General features: G+C 50.4%; 1 protein-coding gene across 1 annotated transcript in view; it reads left to right on the top strand.

Annotated features, from left to right (window-relative positions):
- dock3 (dedicator of cytokinesis 3) overlaps positions 1-18,826 on the top strand; it is a 1,008,697-nt gene that overhangs the window by 945,281 nt on the left and 44,590 nt on the right. The window contains exons 45-46 of the mRNA XM_067999007.1: positions 14,855-14,938; positions 16,480-16,596. Of these exons, the coding sequence (XP_067855108.1) occupies positions 14,855-14,938; positions 16,480-16,596 (201 nt within the window). The remainder of the gene's footprint in view (positions 1-14,854; positions 14,939-16,479; positions 16,597-18,826) is intronic.

Here is an 18,826-nt window from a genome sequence, read left to right as displayed (position 1 = left end):
GTGAGAGAGAGTTGCTGGGGTGTGTGAGAGAGAGAGTTGCTGGGGTGTGAGTGAGAGAGAGTTGCTGGGGTGTGTGTGAGAGAGAGTTGCTGGGGTGTGTGTGAGAGAGAGTTGCTGAGGTGTGTGTGAGAGAGAGTTGCTGGGGTGTGTGTGAGAGAGAGTTGCTGGGGTGTGTGTGAGAGAGAGTTGCTGGGGTGTGAGAGAGAGAGAGTTGCTGGGGTGTGTGTGAGAGAGAGTTGCTGGGGTGTATGTGAGAGAGAGTTGCTGGGGTGTGAGAGAGAGAGAGTTGCTGGGGTGTGAGAGAGAGAGAGTTGCTGGGGCGTGTGTGAGAGAGAGTTGCTGGGGTGTGTGTGAGAGAGCGTTGCTGGGGTGTGTGAGAGAGAGAGTTGCTGGGGTGTGTGTGAGAGAGAGAGAGTTGCTGGGGTGTGTGTGAGAGAGAGTTGCTGGGGTGTGTGTGAGAGAGAGTTGCTGGGGTGTGTGTGAGAGAGAGTTGCTGGGGTGTGTGTGAGAGAGAGTTGCTGGGGTGTGTGTGAGAGAGAGTTGCTGGGGTGTGTGTGAGAGAGAGTTGCTGGGGTGTGTGAGAGAGAGAGTTGCTGGGGTGTGTGAGAGAGAGAGTTGCTGGGGTGTGAGAGAGAGAGAGTTGCTGGGGTGTGTGTGAGAGAGAGAGTTGCTGGGGTGTGTGTGAGAGAGAGTTGCTGGGGTGTGTGAGAGAGAGAGTTGCTGGGGTGTGTGTGAGAGAGAGTTGCTGAGGTGTGTGTGAGAGAGAGTTGCTGGGGTGTGTGAGAGAGAGAGTTGCTGGGGTGTGTGAGAGAGAGAGTTGCTGGGGTGTGTGTGAGAGAGAGTTGCTGAGGTGTGTGTGAGAGAGAGTTGCTGGGGTGTGTGTGAGAGAGAGTTGCTGGGGTGTGTGTGAGAGAGAGTTGCTGGGGTGTGTGAGAGAGAGAGTTGCTGGGGTGTGTGAGAGAGAGTTGCTGGGGTGTGAGAGAGAGAGTTGCTGGGGTGTGTGTGAGAGAGAGTTGCTGGGGTGTGTGTGAGAGAGAGTTGCTGAGGTGTGTGTGAGAGAGAGTTGCTGGGGTGTGTGTGAGAGAGAGTTGCTGGGGTGTGTGTGAGAGAGAGTTGCTGGGGTGTGAGAGAGAGAGTTGCTGAGGTGTGTGTGAGAGAGAGTTGCTGGGGTGTGTGTGAGAGAGAGTTGCTGAGGTGTGAGGGAGAGAGTTGCTGAGGTGTGTGAGAGAGAGTTGCTGGGGTGTGTGTGAGAGAGAGTTGCTGGGGTGTGAGAGAGAGAGTTGCTGGGGTGTGTGTGAGAGAGAGTTGCTGGGGTGTGTGTGAGAGAGAGTTGCTGGGGTGTGTGTGAGAGAGAGTTGCTGGGGTGTGTGTGAGAGAGAGTTGCTGGGGTGTGTGAGAGAGAGAGTTGCTGGGGTGTGTGAGAGAGAGAGTTGCTGGGGTGTGTGTGAGAGAGAGTTGCTGGGGTGTGTGTGAGAGAGAGTTGCTGGGGTGTGTGAGAGAGAGAGTTGCTGGGGTGTATGAGAGAGAGAGTTGCTGGGGTGTGAGAGAGAGAGAGTTGCTGGGGTGTGTGTGCGAGAGAGTTGCTGGGGTGTGTGTGAGAGAGAGTTGCTGGGGTGTGTGTGAGAGAGAGTTGCTGAGGTGTGTGTGAGAGAGAGTTGCTGGGGTGTGAGAGAGAGAGAGTTGCTGGGGTGTGTGTGAGAGAGAGTTGCTGAGGTGTGTGTGAGAGAGAGTTGCTGGGGTGTGAGAGAGAGAGAGTTGCTGAGGTGTGTGTGAGAGAGAGTTGCTGGGGTGTGAGAGAGAGAGAGTTGCTGGCGTGTGTGAGAGAGAGTTGCTGGGGTGTGTGTGAGAGAGAGTTGCTGAGGTGTGTGTGAGAGAGAGAGTTGCTGGGGTGTGTGTGAGAGAGAGTTGCTGAGGTGTGTGTGAGAGAGAGTTGCTGGGGTGTGAGAGAGAGAGAGTTGCTGGGGTGTGTGTGAGAGAGAGTTGCTGAGGTGTGTGTGAGAGAGAGTTGCTGGGGTGTGAGAGAGAGAGAGTTGCTGGGGTGTGTGTGCGAGAGAGTTGCTGGGGTGTGTGTGAGAGAGAGTTGCTGGGGTGTGTGTGAGAGAGAGTTGCTGAGGTGTGTGTGAGAGAGAGTTGCTGGGGTGTGTGTGAGAGAGAGTTGCTGAGGTGTGTGTGAGAGAGAGTTGCTGGGGTGTGAGAGAGAGAGAGTTGCTGAGGTGTGTGTGAGAGAGAGTTGCTGGGGTGTGAGAGAGAGAGAGTTGCTGGCGTGTGTGAGAGAGAGTTGCTGGGGTGTGTGAGAGAGAGTGTTGCTGGGGTGTGTGTGAGAGAGAGAGTTGCTGGGGTGTGTGTGTGAGAGAGTTGCTGGGGTGTGTGTGAGAGAGAGTTGCTGGGGTGTGTGTGAGAGAGAGTTGCTGGGGTGTGTGTGAGAGAGAGTTGCTGGGGTGTGAGAGAGAGAGAGTTGCTGGGGTGTGAGAGAGAGAGAGTTGCTGGCGTGTGTGAGAGAGAGTGTTGCTGGGGTGTGTGTGAGAGAGAGTTGCTGGGGTGTGAGAGAGAGAGAGTTGCTGGGGTGTATGTGAGAGAGAGTTGCTGGGGTGTGAGAGAGAGAGAGTTGCTGGGGCGTGAGAGAGAGAGAGTTGCTGGGGTGTGTGAGAGAGAGTTGCTGGGGTGTGTGTGAGAGAGAGTTGCTGGGGTGTGTGTGAGAGAGAGTTGCTGGGGTGTGAGAGAGAGAGAGTTGCTGGGGTGTGTGTGAGAGAGAGTTGCTGGGGTGTGAGAGAGAGAGAGTTGCTGGGGTGTGAGAGAGAGAGAGTTGCTGGGGTGTGTGAGAGAGAGAGTTGCTGGGGTGTGTGTGTGAGAGAGTTGCTGGGGCGTGTGTGAGAGAGAGTTGCTGGGGTGTGTGTGAGAGAGAGTTGCTGGGATGTGTGTGAGAGAGAGTTGCTGGGGTGTGTGTGAGAGAGAGTTGCTGAGGTGTGTGTGAGAGAGAGTTGCTGGGGTGTGTGTGAGAGAGAGTTGCTGGGGTGTGTGTGAGAGAGAGTTGCTGGGGTGTGAGAGAGAGAGAGTTGCTGGGGTGTGTGTGAGAGAGAGTTGCTGGGGTGTGTGTGAGAGAGAGTTGCTGGGGTGTGTGAGAGAGAGAGTTGCTGGGGTGTGTGAGAGAGAGAGTTGCTGGGGTGTGTGTGAGAGAGAGTTGCTGGGGTGTGTGTGAGAGAGAGTTGCTGGGGTGTGTGAGAGAGAGAGTTGCTGGGGTGTATGAGAGAGAGAGTTGCTGGGGTGTGAGAGAGAGAGAGTTGCTGGGGTGTGTGTGCGAGAGAGTTGCTGGGGTGTGTGTGAGAGAGAGTTGCTGGGGTGTGTGTGAGAGAGAGTTGCTGAGGTGTGTGTGAGAGAGAGTTGCTGGGGTGTGAGAGAGAGAGAGTTGCTGGGGTGTGTGTGAGAGAGAGTTGCTGAGGTGTGTGTGAGAGAGAGTTGCTGGGGTGTGAGAGAGAGAGAGTTGCTGAGGTGTGTGTGAGAGAGAGTTGCTGGGGTGTGAGAGAGAGAGAGTTGCTGGCGTGTGTGAGAGAGAGTTGCTGGGGTGTGTGAGAGAGAGTGTTGCTGGGGTGTGTGTGAGAGAGAGAGTTGCTGGGGTGTGTGTGTGAGAGAGTTGCTGGGGTGTGTGTGAGAGAGAGTTGCTGGGATGTGTGTGAGAGAGAGTTGCTGGGGTGTGAGAGAGAGAGAGTTGCTGGGGTGTGTGTGCGAGAGAGTTGCTGGGGTGTGTGTGAGAGAGAGTTGCTGAGGTGTGTGTGAGAGAGAGAGTTGCTGGGGTGTGTGTGAGAGAGAGTTGCTGGGGTGTGTGTGAGAGAGAGTTGCTGGGGTGTGTGTGAGAGAGAGTTGCTGAGGTGTGTGTGAGAGAGAGTTGCTGGGGTGTGAGAGAGAGAGAGTTGCTGGGGTGTGTGTGAGAGAGAGTTGCTGAGGTGTGTGTGAGAGAGAGTTGCTGGGGTGTGAGAGAGAGAGAGTTGCTGAGGTGTGTGTGAGAGAGAGTTGCTGGGGTGTGAGAGAGAGAGAGTTGCTGGGGTGTGTGTGCGAGAGAGTTGCTGGGGTGTGTGTGAGAGAGAGTTGCTGGGGTGTGTGTGAGAGAGAGTTGCTGAGGTGTGTGTGAGAGAGAGTTGCTGGGGTGTGAGAGAGAGAGAGTTGCTGGGGTGTGTGTGAGAGAGAGTTGCTGAGGTGTGTGTGAGAGAGAGTTGCTGGGGTGTGAGAGAGAGAGAGTTGCTGGCGTGTGTGAGAGAGAGTTGCTGGGGTGTGTGAGAGAGAGTGTTGCTGGGGTGTGTGTGAGAGAGAGAGTTGCTGGGGTGTGTGTGAGAGAGTTGCTGGGGTGTGTGTGAGAGAGAGTTGCTGGGGTGTGTGTGAGAGAGAGTTGCTGGGGTGTGTGTGAGAGAGAGTTGCTGGGGTGTGAGAGAGAGAGAGTTGCTGGGGTGTGAGAGAGAGAGAGTTGCTGGCGTGTGTGAGAGAGAGTGTTGCTGGGGTGTGTGTGAGAGAGAGTTGCTGGGGTGTGAGAGAGAGAGAGTTGCTGGGGTGTATGTGAGAGAGAGTTGCTGGGGTGTGAGAGAGAGAGAGTTGCTGGGGCGTGAGAGAGAGAGAGTTGCTGGGGTGTGTGAGAGAGAGTTGCTGGGGTGTGTGTGAGAGAGAGTTGCTGGGGTGTGAGAGAGAGAGAGTTGCTGGGGTGTGAGAGAGAGAGAGTTGCTGGGGTGTGAGAGAGAGAGAGTTGCTGGGGTGTGTGTGAGAGAGAGTTGCTGGGGTGTGTGTGAGAGAGAGTTGCTGGGGTGTGAGAGAGAGAGAGTTGCTGGGGTGTGTGTGAGAGAGAGTTGCTGGGGTGTGTGAGAGAGAGTGTTGCTGGGGTGTGTGTGAGAGAGAGAGTTGCTGGGGTGTGTGTGTGAGAGAGTTGCTGGGGCGTGTGTGAGAGAGAGTTGCTGGGGTGTGTGTGAGAGAGAGTTGCTGGCGTGTGTGAGAGAGAGTTGCTGGGATGTGTGTGAGAGAGAGTTGCTGGGGTGTGTGTGAGAGAGAGTTGCTGGGGTGTGTGTGAGAGAGAGAGTTGCTGGGGTGTGAGAGAGAGGGAGTTGCTGGGGTGTGTGTGAGAGAGAGTTGCTGGGGTGTGTGTGAGAGAGAGTTGCTGGGGTGTGTGTGAGAGAGAGTTGCTGGGGTGTGTGTGAGAGAGAGTTGCTGGGGTGTGTGTGAGAGAGAGTTGCTGGGGTGTGTGTGAGAGAGAGTTGCTGGGGTGTGTGTGTGAGAGAGAGTTGCTGGGGTGTGTGTGAGAGAGAGTTGCTGGGGTGTGAGAGAGAGAGAGTTGCTGGGGTGTGTGTGAGAGAGAGTTGCTGGGGTGTGTGTGAGAGAGAGTTGCTGGGGTGTGTGTGAGAGAGAGTTGCTGGGGTGTGAGAGAGAGAGAGTTGCTGGGGTGTGTGTGAGAGAGAGTTGCTGGGGTGTGTGTGAGAGAGAGTTGCTGGGGTGTGAGAGAGAGAGAGAGTTGCTGGGGTGTGAGAGAGAGTTGCTGAGGTGTGTGTGAGAGAGAGTTGCTGGGGTGTGTGAGAGAGAGAGAGTTGCTGGGGTGTGTGTGAGAGAGCGTTGCTGGGGTGTGTGTGAGAGAGAGTTGCTGGGGTGTGTGAGAGAGAGAGAGAGTTGCTGGGGTGTGTGTGAGAGAGAGTTGCTGGGGTGTGTGTGAGAGAGAGTTGCTGGGGTGTGTGTGAGAGAGAGTTGCTGGGGTGTGTGAGAGAGAGAGTTGCTGGGGTGTGTGTGAGAGAGAGTTGCTGAGGTGTGTGTGAGAGAGAGTTGCTGGGGTGTGTGTGAGAGAGAGTTGCTGGGGTGTGTGTGAGAGAGAGTTGCTGGGGTGTGTGAGAGAGAGAGTTGCTGGGGTGTGAGTGAGAGAGAGTTGCTGGGGTGTGTGTGAGAGAGAGTTGCTGGGGTGTGTGTGAGAGAGAGTTGCTGGGGTGTGTGTGAGAGAGAGTTGCTGAGGTGTGTGTGAGAGAGAGTTGCTGGGGTGTGTGTGAGAGAGAGTTGCTGGGGTGTGTGTGAGAGAGAGTTGCTGGGGTGTGTGTGAGAGAGAGTTGCTGGGGTGTGAGAGAGAGAGAGTTGCTGGGGTGTGTGTGAGAGAGAGTTGCTGGGGTGTATGTGAGAGAGAGTTGCTGGGGTGTGAGAGAGAGAGAGTTGCTGGGGCGTGAGAGAGAGAGAGTTGCTGGGGTGTGTGAGAGAGAGTTGCTGGGGTGTGTGTGAGAGAGAGTTGCTGGGGTGTGTGTGAGAGAGAGTTGCTGGGGTGTGAGAGAGAGAGAGTTGCTGGGGTGTGTGTGAGAGAGAGTTGCTGGGGTGTGAGAGAGAGAGAGTTGCTGGGGTGTGAGAGAGAGAGAGTTGCTGGGGTGTGAGAGAGAGAGAGTTGCTGGGGTGTGAGAGAGAGAGAGTTGCTGGGGTGTGTGTGAGAGAGAGTTGCTGGGGTGTGTGTGAGAGAGAGTTGCTGGGGTGTGTGTGAGAGAGAGAGAGTTGCTGGGGCGTGAGAGAGAGAGAGTTGCTGGGGTGTGTGAGAGAGTTGCTGGGGTGTGTGTGAGAGAGAGTTGCTGGGGTGTGTGTGAGAGAGAGTTGCTGGGGTGTGAGAGAGAGAGAGTTGCTGGGGTGTGTGTGAGAGAGAGTTGCTGGGGTGTGTGTGAGAGAGAGTTGCTGGGGTGTGTGTGAGAGAGAGTTGCTGGGGTGTGTGTGAGAGAGAGTTGCTGGGGTGTGTGTGAGAGAGAGTTGCTGGGGTGTGTGAGAGAGAGAGTTGCTGGGGTGTGTGAGAGAGAGAGTTGCTGGGGTGTGTGTGAGAGAGAGAGTTGCTGGGGTGTGTGTGAGAGAGAGTTGCTGGGGTGTGTGTGAGAGAGAGAGAGTTGCTGGGGTGTGTGTGAGAGAGAGAGAGTTGCTGGGGTGTGTGTGAGAGAGAGAGTTGCTGGGGTGTGTGTGAGAGAGAGAGAGTTGCTGGGGTGTGTGTGTGAGAGAGAGTTGCTGGGGTGTGTGTGAGAGAGAGAGTTGCTGGGGTGTGTGTGAGAGAGAGAGTTGCTGGGGTGTGTGTGAGAGAGAGAGAGTTGCTGGGGTGTGTGTGTGAGAGAGAGTTGCTGGGGTGTGTGTGAGAGAGTTGCTGGGGTGTGTGTGAGAGAGAGTTGCTGGGGTGTGAGAGAGAGAGAGTTGCTGGGGTGTGAGAGAGAGAGTTGCTGGGGTGTGAGAGAGAGAGAGTTGCTGGGGTGTGAGAGAGAGAGTTGCTGGGGTGTGTGTGAGAGAGAGAGTTGCTGAGGTGTGTGTGAGAGAGAGTTGCTGGGGTGTGTGTGAGAGAGAGTTGCTGGGGTGTGAGAGAGAGAGAGTTGCTGGGGTGTGTGTGAGAGAGAGTTGCTGGGGTGTGAGAGAGAGAGAGTTGCTGGGGTGTGAGAGAGAGAGTTGCTGGGGTGTGTGTGAGAGAGAGTTGCTGGGGTGTGAGAGAGAGAGAGTTGCTGAGGTGTGTGTGAGAGAGAGTTTCTGGGGTGTGTGTGAGAGAGAGTTGCTGGGGTGTGTGAGAGAGAGAGTTGCTGGGGTGTGTGTGAGAGAGAGTTGCTGGGGTGTGAGAGAGAGAGAGTTGCTGGGGTGTGAGAGAGAGAGTTGCTGGGGTGTGTGTGAGAGAGAGTTGCTGGGGTGTGAGAGAGAGAGAGTTGCTGAGGTGTGTGTGAGAGAGAGTTGCTGGCGTGTGTGTGAGAGAGAGTTGCTGGCGTGTGTGTGAGAGAGAGTTGCTGGGGTGTGTGTGAGAGAGAGTTGCTGAGGTGTGTGAGAGAGAGAGTTGCTGGGGTGTGTGTGAGAGAGAGTTGCTGGGGTGTGTGAGAGAGAGTTGCTGAGGTGTGTGAGAGAGAGAGTTGCTGGGGTGTGTGTGAGAGAAAGTTGCTGAGGTGTGTGAGAGAGAGAGTTGCTGAGGTGTGTGAGAGAGAGAGTTGCTGGGGTGTGAGAGAGAGAGAGTTGCTGAGGTGTGTGAGAGAGAGAGTTGCTGGGGTGTGTGAGAGAGAGAGTTGCTGGGGTCTCGGAATCTGAGGTACTGGAGTAACAGTTTGTGGCAATAATGGTTCTATATCATTCTCTGACCTGCTGTAGAGTCTCTGGATTGAACGCACCACCCTGACCCTCACACACAGCTTACCCGGGATCTCCCGTTGGTTTGAAGTAGAGAAGAGAGAGGTGGTAAGTTCCTGCTTACTATTGCTGTTTTCAAATGGGTCTGTTGTTACCCCAGGAAGACGATGCATTGTCCTGTTCCCAGAGTTCTTCCTTTAATGAGGATATTGATCCACTTACACACCACCCCACCACCTCCACCTCAGTTCATTTTCTTCACATCATGTCTTTTTTCAAAACCTTAACCCAGCCTCTGGCAGGGGTTTTTAAATGAAGGAGTAAGGCCAAGGCCCTTAGCATAGATTCTACAATATTGAAAAAAGTAGGAGTAAAGACGAGGTAAATGGAGACAGAACGGTTCGGTGACGCCAAGCTTGGGTTGTAAAAGCCTGTAGGTTGTAGAGAATACTGAAGGAGACGAGGAGTTTGGGTTTTGCAGTCCTGGGGGTAATTTTAGCCTAACCCGCCTGACGGGAAACTGCCGGAATTGGATCAGCCGTCTGTTTTACACCCCGTCTGATTTTACTTTCCATTGACTTCGGCCAGTTTCTCACCAGGCGGGTTAGCTTAAAATTAATTCCTGAGTTAGAGTGGGAGATGGTGTGACGAGTCTCGACTTCAACAGTGAGAATGTAGAGAGAAGGAGAAGTGCGTCGGATGGAGCATTTGATTCTTGGGAGAAGAGAGAAAAGTTCAGAGCAGCACTGAGCCTAGGAATATCAGTCAAATGGAGAGACAAGTCAGGTTCCAACAGACAGCCTGGGGAGAGTGTCCGATCTGCTGCTCTCTACCTTCACTGAGCGCTGACAGTATGGAGGAGTGTCAGTCTGAACCAGCCCACAGGTCCCCCAGTGACTCAGTGTGTAAATGCACTGCCTTGAGTGGCACTCTGCTATTGATACCCAGAAGGCCCCAGACCCAGAGTCTGTGCGAAGTGAGCTAATCACAGTCGGGGTGATGGTGAGGCTCTACAATTGGCCTGGGCACCCCTGGTAGGGGGCAAGGGAGAAACTTTCAGTCAGGATTCCCGATCGCTATTCTGTGCCTTTGCTGGAATTGTGCATGTTATGGACACGATCACGATCAGCTGTGATGTCGAATAGCTTGCTATGACTGTCTTTAAAAACAGCATACAGCACTGAAACACTAATAGATGGCACCCTGGGGTGAAGGGGCGCGAGGTTTCCTACTGCACCGCTGTGGAGAGGAACAGGAGTAGGTCATTTCGTCCCTTGAGCCTGTCCCGGCATTCATTGAGATCATGGCTAATCTGTGACCTAACTCCATATATCCGCCATAGCCCCCTATCCCTTAATGCCTTTGGTTTACAAAAATCTATCAATCTCAGATTTAAAATTAACAATTGAGCTAGCATCAACTGCCGTTTGCAGAAGACAGTTCCAAACTTCTATCACTCTTTGTGTGTAAAAGTGTTTCCTAACTTCACTCCTGAAAGTCCTGGCTCTAATTTTTAGGCTATGTCCCCTAGTCCTAGACTCCCAACCAGCGGAAATAGTTTCTCTCTATCTACCCTCGCAGTTCCCCTTAATATCTTGAAAACTTTGATCAAATTCTCCCTTAATCTTCTAAATTCCAGGGAATACAACCCTAGTTTGTGTAATCTCTTCTCATAATTTAACCCTGGCAGTCCAGGTATCATTCTAGTAAATCTATGCTGCACTCCTTCCAAGGCCAGTATATCCTTCCTAAGGTGCAGTGCTCAGTACTGAACACAGTACTCCAGGTGTGATCTAACCAGGGCTTTGTACAGCTGTAGCATAACTTCAACTCCCTTGTATTCTAGTCCTCTAGATATAAAGGCCAGCATTCCATTAGCCTTTTTGATTATTTTCTGTACCTGCCCATGATATTTTAATGATCTATGTACGTGGATCTCTAAGTCTCTTTTAGACTGCCAGTTTCGAGCTTTTCACCATTTAGAATGTACTCTGATCTATCCTTTTTAGGTCCAAAGTGGATGACTTCACACTTGCCTATACTGAAATCCATTTGCCAGAGTTTTGCCCATTCACTTAATTTATTAATATCTCTCTGTAATTTTATGCTTCCATCTACGCTGCTTACAATGCTGCCTATCTTTGTGTCATCAGCAAACTTGGATATGTGGCTCTCTATCCTGTCACCTAAGTTGTTAATAAATACAGTGAATAGTTGAGACCCAACACAGATCCCTGTGGGACACCACTAGTCAGGTCCAGCCACTTTGAGTACCTGCCCATTATCCCTACTCTATGTCTCCTGCTGCTCAGCCAGTTTCCTAACCAGGTCAATAATTTGCCCTCAATTCCATGAACTTCAACTTTATTTAACAGTCTTTCATGAGGGACTTTATCGAATGTCTTCTGGAAGTCCATATAAACAACATCCATGGACATTCCCTGTCCACTACTTTAGTCACCCAGGAAGAGGAGTAATCGGATCAGTCTCTGCTTGGCTGCTCTCGCATGCTTCCCAGCAGCCGACCCACTGTGACACTGACAGATATGCCAATGCCGCCCATTGTGACACTAAGAAGGTCACAGAGCCTTGGTCAGTGTTGACTTGGCTGATCTCAGCCAGGATGGTGATGGGTGAGGGGGCACCAAAACTGTTCCTTTTCTCATGTGTGACCAAGGCCAGAGGCTCACAATTTGGGGTACTGCAGGTGCCACTCTGTGCCCTGTAACCCAGTGGCTCAGGCTGTGCCACCCAGCCCATGACGGCCACCGGATCCAAGGCACAGAACGGTGGAGCTGGGCAGCAACTCACAAAAGAAAAATCCGTGAAGCCCATTTCTCTTACCAGTCTCTCTCTGGGCCACGTGGCCGGTTGGATGAGCCTTGCCCAGACGTCTGTCAGTGCCACTTCAAGCTGGCAATTCAGAAGCACACGAAAGCAGCCCAGTTACACAGCCCCCCACTAATCATTGCTCCCTCCCTTCAGGGAGGCACCAGTTCTGATTAGCACCTCCTATAACAAGATGGCTGAGGGGAGATGGCGCGTGTGGATGGTACACGGCATACCCACTACTCCCCAGCCCACCCCATGTCGGGTGTTCATTTCACCAGGATTAAAAGGGACCACTCTGTCTCAATTACATTTGTACATCTCCCCACTGTCACGCGATCACAGATAGCTACAAATCAGGGAGAGCATTCGACCCATCTTAGTTCATCAGCCCCACAATCCCCCCAGTTCTTAAATAATTCCAAGATTTTTGCTTCCACCTCCCCACCTCGAAGTACATTCCATGTGCCGATCACTCTTTACATGAAGAACAAACATCCTAAAGTTGCCATTTGCTAGCTTGAACCTCTGTCCTCCTGTGTTACTGTTTAATTTGAAGTAATGCTGTGGATTTACCCTTTCTACATCATTTACTGTTTTTATAAACCTCAATAGGGTCACTTCTCAGTCACCTTCCTTTCAAGGCTGAAAAGCCTGAATTTCTCCACTCTATCCCTCTGACCCAATGGGTGAAGGCACCACCCAGTGCAGCATTAAGACCAGACAGTCCCAGGTTCGATTCCCAGTCTGTGTGCTGATCTCCGCTGGCTGATGATAGGAGCCCTGCAACTGGTCTCAGAGCCCTGGGTTAGGAAGAGGACAAGCCGCCATGGTTCCTGGTCCTGATCGCTATCCATTGACCCCTGGCAAGAAATTGGGTGAGGCCGGGATGTGGCTCGGGTGTTGAATAGCCCACTGGCACTCACTATCTCGGCTCACATGGGAAAGATGGGCACTTTGGTGATGTACGAGAGGGGTAGCTGTCACCAGAATCCCAGACAGCAGCAGGTGTCAGCACCTCCTGGAGAGGAGGGGGAGCAAAATTGGCAAAAAAAATCTTTAATACTCTGCCTTCTGCTTAGTGTGATCAGGTGTATCCAGCAATGCCTCAATTTAAAATTCTCATCCGTGTGTTCAAATCCCTCCATGGCCTTACCCCTCCCTATCTCTGTATCCTCCTCCAGCCCCACAACCCACCGAGATCTCTGCGCTCCTCCAATTCTGGCCTCTTGCGCATCCTTGATTTCCTTTGCCTCATTTTTGGCGGCCGTGCCTTTAGCTGTCTAGGCCCTAAGCTCTGGAATTCCCTCCCTAAACCTTTCCACCTGTCTCTCCTCCTTTAAGTCGCTTCTTAAAAACTACCTATTTGACCAAGCTTTTGGTCACCTGTCCTAATATCTCCTTATGTGGCTCGGTGTTAAATTTTGTTTGATAATCGCTCCTGTGAAGCACTTTGGGGTGCTTTTACTACGTTAAAAGCGCTATATAAATGCAAGTTGTGGTTGTAGTTATGTTTTGTGATTGGTTTGTGGCAGGTGGAGGTGAGCCCCCTGGAAAATGCCATCCATGTCGTAGAGAACAAAAACCAGGAGTTGCGGACTCTCATCAGCCAGTACCAGCACAAGCAGCTGCACGCCAACATTAACCTGCTCAGTATGTGTCTGAATGGAGTGATAGATGCAGCCGTCAATGGAGGAATAGCTAGATACCAGGAGGTAAGGATTAGCTGGAACAGGCCTGGATTTGCAGTCAAGACAATGAACCAGAGCCATCTCATCCCTGATCACCAGAAGCAACTGAGATTTCTGCAGTACTTCTGTCTCCATTTCTGATTTTTCAAGACTATTGCAATTAATGCCTGGGTCTCCAAACCAAACTGATTGATTTTACATGTGTGGTATCCTCTTCATATCCTTCATCTACTTTTTTTCAGTGTGAATTCTGAGCTCATTGGGGTGTGGGATGATCAGCCTGGAGATCTCTCTACAGAGACTCAGCACGCACATATGTAATTCACCTGTCCATTATTTTAATGAAGAGTTAATCAGCTAATCAAATTAACGCCTCCCTTAAAATATCAGTCTCAGGAATTTCACACAGGCAACACTATTGCACAGTGTAACTTCCGGGCTGTAGTCATTTGCATTTCAAGCAAAAAATGTGCACAGGGAGCAGATTGGGCGAATCGCACTGGTCCTACAAATCAGGGTTTGTAGAACCCATTTCTGTTACTGCACTTGTGAGAATTATAAAATGGATATTTCGGTGGTCTGATTGGGTGGAAGTCCCTTCTCTCTGCTGAATGTAAGGATCACAGCCCAGTTCCTAACGGACATGAGTGCAAGGCTCAAAACCGCTGAAAATTAATCACAAACCAGCAACCTCGGTCGAGTAGGATACAGAAATGCCTGATATAAGGATGGAAAAAGTCGAATTTTTTGCTGGGCTTGGTGTTGGACCAAACAGATGGAGCTTTATTGAGTATCCAACCTATGATGTACGGACCTGAGGGAAGTTGGTGCTGTGTCTGGGTAAAAATAAAACAGGAAAGTGTTCCATTCTCAACATGCTGAGAGATCGCAGGGTCCAAGATCACCTGCATCATCCTGTCTACTATGGATAGTAGAAATCTGGAACTCTCTTCCCCCAAAAGGCTGTAGGTCAATTGAAAGTTTCAAGACTGAGCTTGACAGATTTTTATTAGGTAAGGGTATCAATGGCTATGGATCAAAGGCGGGAAAATGGAGTTGAGGTTCAGATCGGCCATGATCTAATTAAATGGTGGAACAGGCTCGAGGGGCTGAATGGCCTAATCCTGTTCCTACGTTCAGCAAGCAACAGACTTGGCTATCTTATCTTCTGTATGGGAAGTCACTCCTGACTGGCTGTTGTCCTCTAATGTCCCCATTGTATAACAAAACACCTTCTAATTCAAAGGACAAACAGCTGCCCAGGGAAAATTAGTTAAAAGCCACAATCGCAATTTTCACTTTCGATGAAAGCCACGTTTTTGGCAGTAGATCAGGTAACGGCAGATTGGTGGGGAGGAGGGGTTGTCATTTAATGACCAGAAAATCGTACCGCAATGTTGCTGTCCACTGTAACCATTGGTGTCAGGCCCTCTGTCACTGCACCGTCCTGCTGCTGGCCCTGACTCTGATAAGCATGATGACAACTCATCTCTCTTTTCTATTCCTCCTCTCTCCTCCCCAACAAAAGAACACCTTTTTATGAAGACCCTGCCCTGTTAAAGGATAGATAACACTATAGGGGAGTCAGTCCCCTTAATGTTAAAGGGATTGTTTTTATCCATACGTATTGAACAAACCTTTTATTTTTTTTAAACAAATACAGCAATGTCATTCTTGTCAAAATCCCTCATCCAATGTGGTACTGAGCCATACATACCTGTACTGAAACAGAAGCAGTTTTTCAATTCAGTGAGTACATTAGAGGGTAACAGCCAGCCAGCCAATGAGTGAGTTCCCATGGAAGATAATCGATGGCCCATACTCAGTCTGTTTGGTGTTGAACACAGTCGTAGCCGTGAGTGGTGGAGAGTTGGGAGCTCAGTGCTGTCCTCTCGCAGGTACCACATGCTGCTTGAATCCAATGCCCAAAAGTCCACCCTCCGCTCCCTCCCTCTCCCCCCTCCTCCTCCCCCCCCTACGCCCCCAGTGCGAACTGAGCCACCAGCAAAGAATAAATCCAGCTTTGTCAACAAACGTGAAGAACAGTACGAGACCACCATGAATATATCTACAAGGTGCTGTGTGAGCTGTAATGGAGTTTGTATTCTCAAGGCAAGCAACTTTAAACTCAATAAAGAAGAATATGACTGGATAAGATCTTGTTGCCAAGTGACTTTGTGGTACAGCAGGGTAGACATACTTTGTCATTGTCGCAAGTGTTGCCAAACACTGGAGTCCCTGGTCAAATACACAACTTTCTTTTCCCTTGACAGGCATTCTTCCAAAAAGAGTACATAGTGAGCCACCCAGAGGACAGCGAGAAGATCAACCAGCTTAAGGAGTTGATGCAGGAACAGGTACTGAGATCCTTCAAGGGGGAATGTGCAGAAAACAATTTATGAGGATCTTTTGAGATTTGAGACTGTCTGAATGTCAAAAATTGCAAATAACTTTCAGTGTTTGAAGAAAAATGGTGCCTGAAGAATCTGGGGTCAAGCAGAAGAGATTCTGGGGGAGGGAGGGAAAGCCGTTTAAATGCTCGACTCGCATCAGGAAACCAGCTTTAAATGTCAGCACTTGCCGAAAGCTACATCTCATTAAGTGGGGATGGGTCACTGGACAAAATCACATGAAGTGGCAACTTGTTCCACCGCAAAAGAGAGAAAAGCTGAAGTTGTCTGACTCACCTCCCATTGTGGGGGGGGGAGTGATGGTAAAGGTGCTAGCCACAGTGGGTAATGACCTGGACTCCACTACTCTGCCACCTGCTGCATGAGCCGTAGCAATAATCCAGACTGTGCCACCCCGTCAGTTGGAATGGGAGCCATGGTAGTGACCTGGACTCTGCCACCATGCCAACTGGGGGGAGATCTGTGCAAGACAGCTATCTAAATCTCTTTTTTTAAATGGATATTTGAAAAGTGTCCACATTGCCAAAACCTGTCTCATGTGGATCAGTATCTGCTTCAAACTAGTACCCTGATCCACACACAGTTTAAACCAAATGATACAAGAACAGTCAACAGAACGGGGTAAACAAAAAGAGGGGATCATTTATTTTATTTTATCTCCTTTTTTTAAATCATTTTCCAGTGTTGTCTTATACTCCACTCCCCAACTCCCTGTGGTGGCACTAGTGAGATTGGGAACTCGCTATGTGGGAGACCATGGTTTGCTGACCCTTCCATGACAGCTTGCAGAATGTCAAACACATCCCCCAAGAAACAAAGCAGTTTGTAACTCTACTCTTTGAGGGTTCCCTGCTGGTTCAGTTAGCCCTATGCACTACTGAGCCATGCCAAACCAGGAATGTCCCAGATCTGACCCCCGATCAGTGCTGTTAGCTGACCTCAATGGGATGGTAGTCGCAGTGCTGTGGTTGGCTGCTGTTTTCCTAAGCTAGAGAGGGGAAAATTCACAGTCCCTCTCCTGATCACGATGAAGTGATTCCTTCTGAAAGTCCAAATGTGTAGCCTTCTGCTGAGAAGAGGACTGAGCTCAGCTATAATTGCTCACACGGTCAAATAGCCAGCAGGTACTCATATATGAGGAATGGCCATTTTAGTGAACCATGCCCAGCATCTTTCGAGAGGAAGGATGAAACTGAGGGAAAATATTTTGTACTACTTTTTGCACATTAATGGAGTCCACTCTTACCTCTAACCCTAATCCTAACCCAGTGTACCTCAACCAGCACAGCAGTGAAGACCTTCCCTACCTGTTAAAATTCCGGAAAGCTGGTTCAAATATAAGGGTGAACTGACAGATGAAGAAGATGAAAAATTCCCCAAACAAAAAGGATGGTGGTGACTGGGCTCATACTGGAGTTTTAGTACATTTTGTTTTCCCAGGCTTGCTCCTTAATGACCAGCATAACCTGTGTCCTTCCTGTCCCCAGGTTCATATCCTAGGAGTGGGATTAGCAATGCATGAGAAGTTAGTGCATCCAGAAATGCGTCCCCTGCATAAGAAGCTGATAGACCAGTTCCAGGTGATGAGGTCCAGCCTTTGCCATGTAAGTATCAGACCCACAGACAGTGTGGTCCAGTTTGAACAAATGTGTCTTAATGCAAACAGTAATTTTTGTTTTACTTTATGTTCATTTTGTGCTCATCAAGGTTGTTAACTTCAAGCACTCTCAGGGTAGGTACAGCACAGTTAGATGCAGAGTAAAACCCCCTCTACTGCAGTGTGTACTATCTACAGGATGCACTGCAGCAACTCGCCGAGGCTTCTTCGACAGCACCTCCCAAACCCGCGACCTCTACCACCTAGAAGGACAAGGGCAGCAGGTGCATGGGAACACCACCATCTGCACATTCCCTTCCAAGTCACACACCATCCTGACTTAGAAATATATTGCCGTTCCTTCATTGTCGCTGGATCGAAATCCTGGAACTCCCTTCCTAACAGCACTGTGGGAGAACCTTCACCACACGGACTGCAGCGGTTCAAGAAGGCGGCTCACCACCACCTTCTCAAGGGCAATTAGGGATGGGCAATAAATGCTGGCCTTGCCAGCGACGCCCACATCTCAGGAATGAATTTTTTAAAACTCTTGTCCCAAGAATGTGGCTCATTCCCAACCTCAGAAGAGGACCTCCAGTGTGGCATTCTCCATTCTCCTTACCAAACATGCTGTGATGTCTCTGAGTAACTTTCTAGCTTTTGTGCTGAATGTATTTGTGCTGTGGGCCCATACCTGCTCAAACGGTTTTGACCTGGGATCCTCACAGCCACCACGGAAGGGAGACTTTTGTCTCTTTGGACTGGGCTGGATCTGAATCCAGATCGCAGAGGTGAAGCCCCACTATCTAACTGACTGCCTTTCAGTGGCTGCATTAAGGCTCATTGATATTCACACTCAAGGGTAAGTTCAGCAACTCTGTGCTCCCAGTAGGGGTCCTAGCTCAACGGAAGTGTGGGTTGGACATAGGGCTGCAACACTAGCACCGATTCTTTGACCCATCAAGCGAGGCTCTCCGCTGAGAGCACAGGATCGTTAAATGGACGATATTTGGTGGGAATGCTGAAAAAGAAAAAATCCAACCCAAACCTGCAACTAATATATGGTCCCGAGTTAGTGCAGCATGTCTTAAAAGGACTGCACTGCATTATAAAATATCCAGGCATCCTGACTAATCAGAAACACCGTTTTAAAAAGTCTGAAAGCATTTTTACTGATGAGAGGAACGTGCAGACTCAGCCAGAGGGTACTGTTTCCATGGCAACTCCCTGCATGCAGTTTTTTTACTTATTGAATGATCTTTAAATGCAGCTGAAGGGGACGGATTATTTCCATGTTGTTTACTTTTCAGACAGATACCTGTGTTGGTTTGTGGCAATTTAGGAAAACATGTAAACAGTGCAGTGAGGCTCTTGCTTCTGAACCCCTTGGTGATTATTTTCTGTCATCACACTCACCCGTTTGCTGATCAGTGCAGTATATTAAGGGTCCTTCAAGCTCCACTGATGAGTCAATGTGTAAGAATGCTGTCCAATGTGGTACTGAGCCATACAGACCAGAAAGGGCTCAGGTTTGTTCCCCAGCCTGTGTTGATCTCAACGGGGAACAACAGTTGTCCTCAGCACACCCGGCTAGGAAGGGAAAAATTAATTGGGGTTCCCACACCTGATCACTAACCAGACCCTCTGCTGGAAAAGTCCATCGAGCTCATTTTGGTTGGTGTTATATCCTGAAGACAGGCTTGGACGGGTGTAATGAAGGGAGAAATTCGGTGGAGATCAGTTCCGACTGATCTCTACTATACAGCATCCAGTTGAAGTTTCCGTCAGGGTTGGTGCTGGTGTTGGAAGCTCCTGTCGCAAACAGGGGGAGCTTTCATTGATCAATGCAAAAGGGGGAGGACACATCCTGCATGGAATTTCCCGACATAGGGGCAAGCAAGACTCCAAGCGCAAACCACATCCAGGAAACTGGGTCTCCTGGGGTTGCTAGGGAGTCAGATAAAGGTCACAAGTTAGGTGCTGAAACAGCCCTAACAAAAGTCACATGTGACATCCTCTGTAACCGTGGTGCATTATCCCTCCTTGTCCTCTTCGACTTCTCTACAGCCTTTGGCACTGTCGACCACACCATCCTCCTCCAATGTCTTTCCTCCATTGTCCAGCTCAGTGGGACTGCCCTCGCTTGGTTCACTCTCACCTGTCTGATTATAGCCAGAGAATCTCCAACAATGGCTTCTCTTCCTGTCCCAGCATTGTTATCCCTGGAGTTCTCCAAG

The sequence above is a fragment of the Heptranchias perlo genome, chromosome 17 (genome assembly GCF_035084215.1).
Source record: "Heptranchias perlo isolate sHepPer1 chromosome 17, sHepPer1.hap1, whole genome shotgun sequence".
Lineage (NCBI taxonomy): Eukaryota > Metazoa > Chordata > Chondrichthyes > Hexanchiformes > Hexanchidae > Heptranchias > Heptranchias perlo.
Note: the sequence above shows the minus strand (reverse complement) of the source record. Positions and strands in the feature narration are given on the sequence as shown.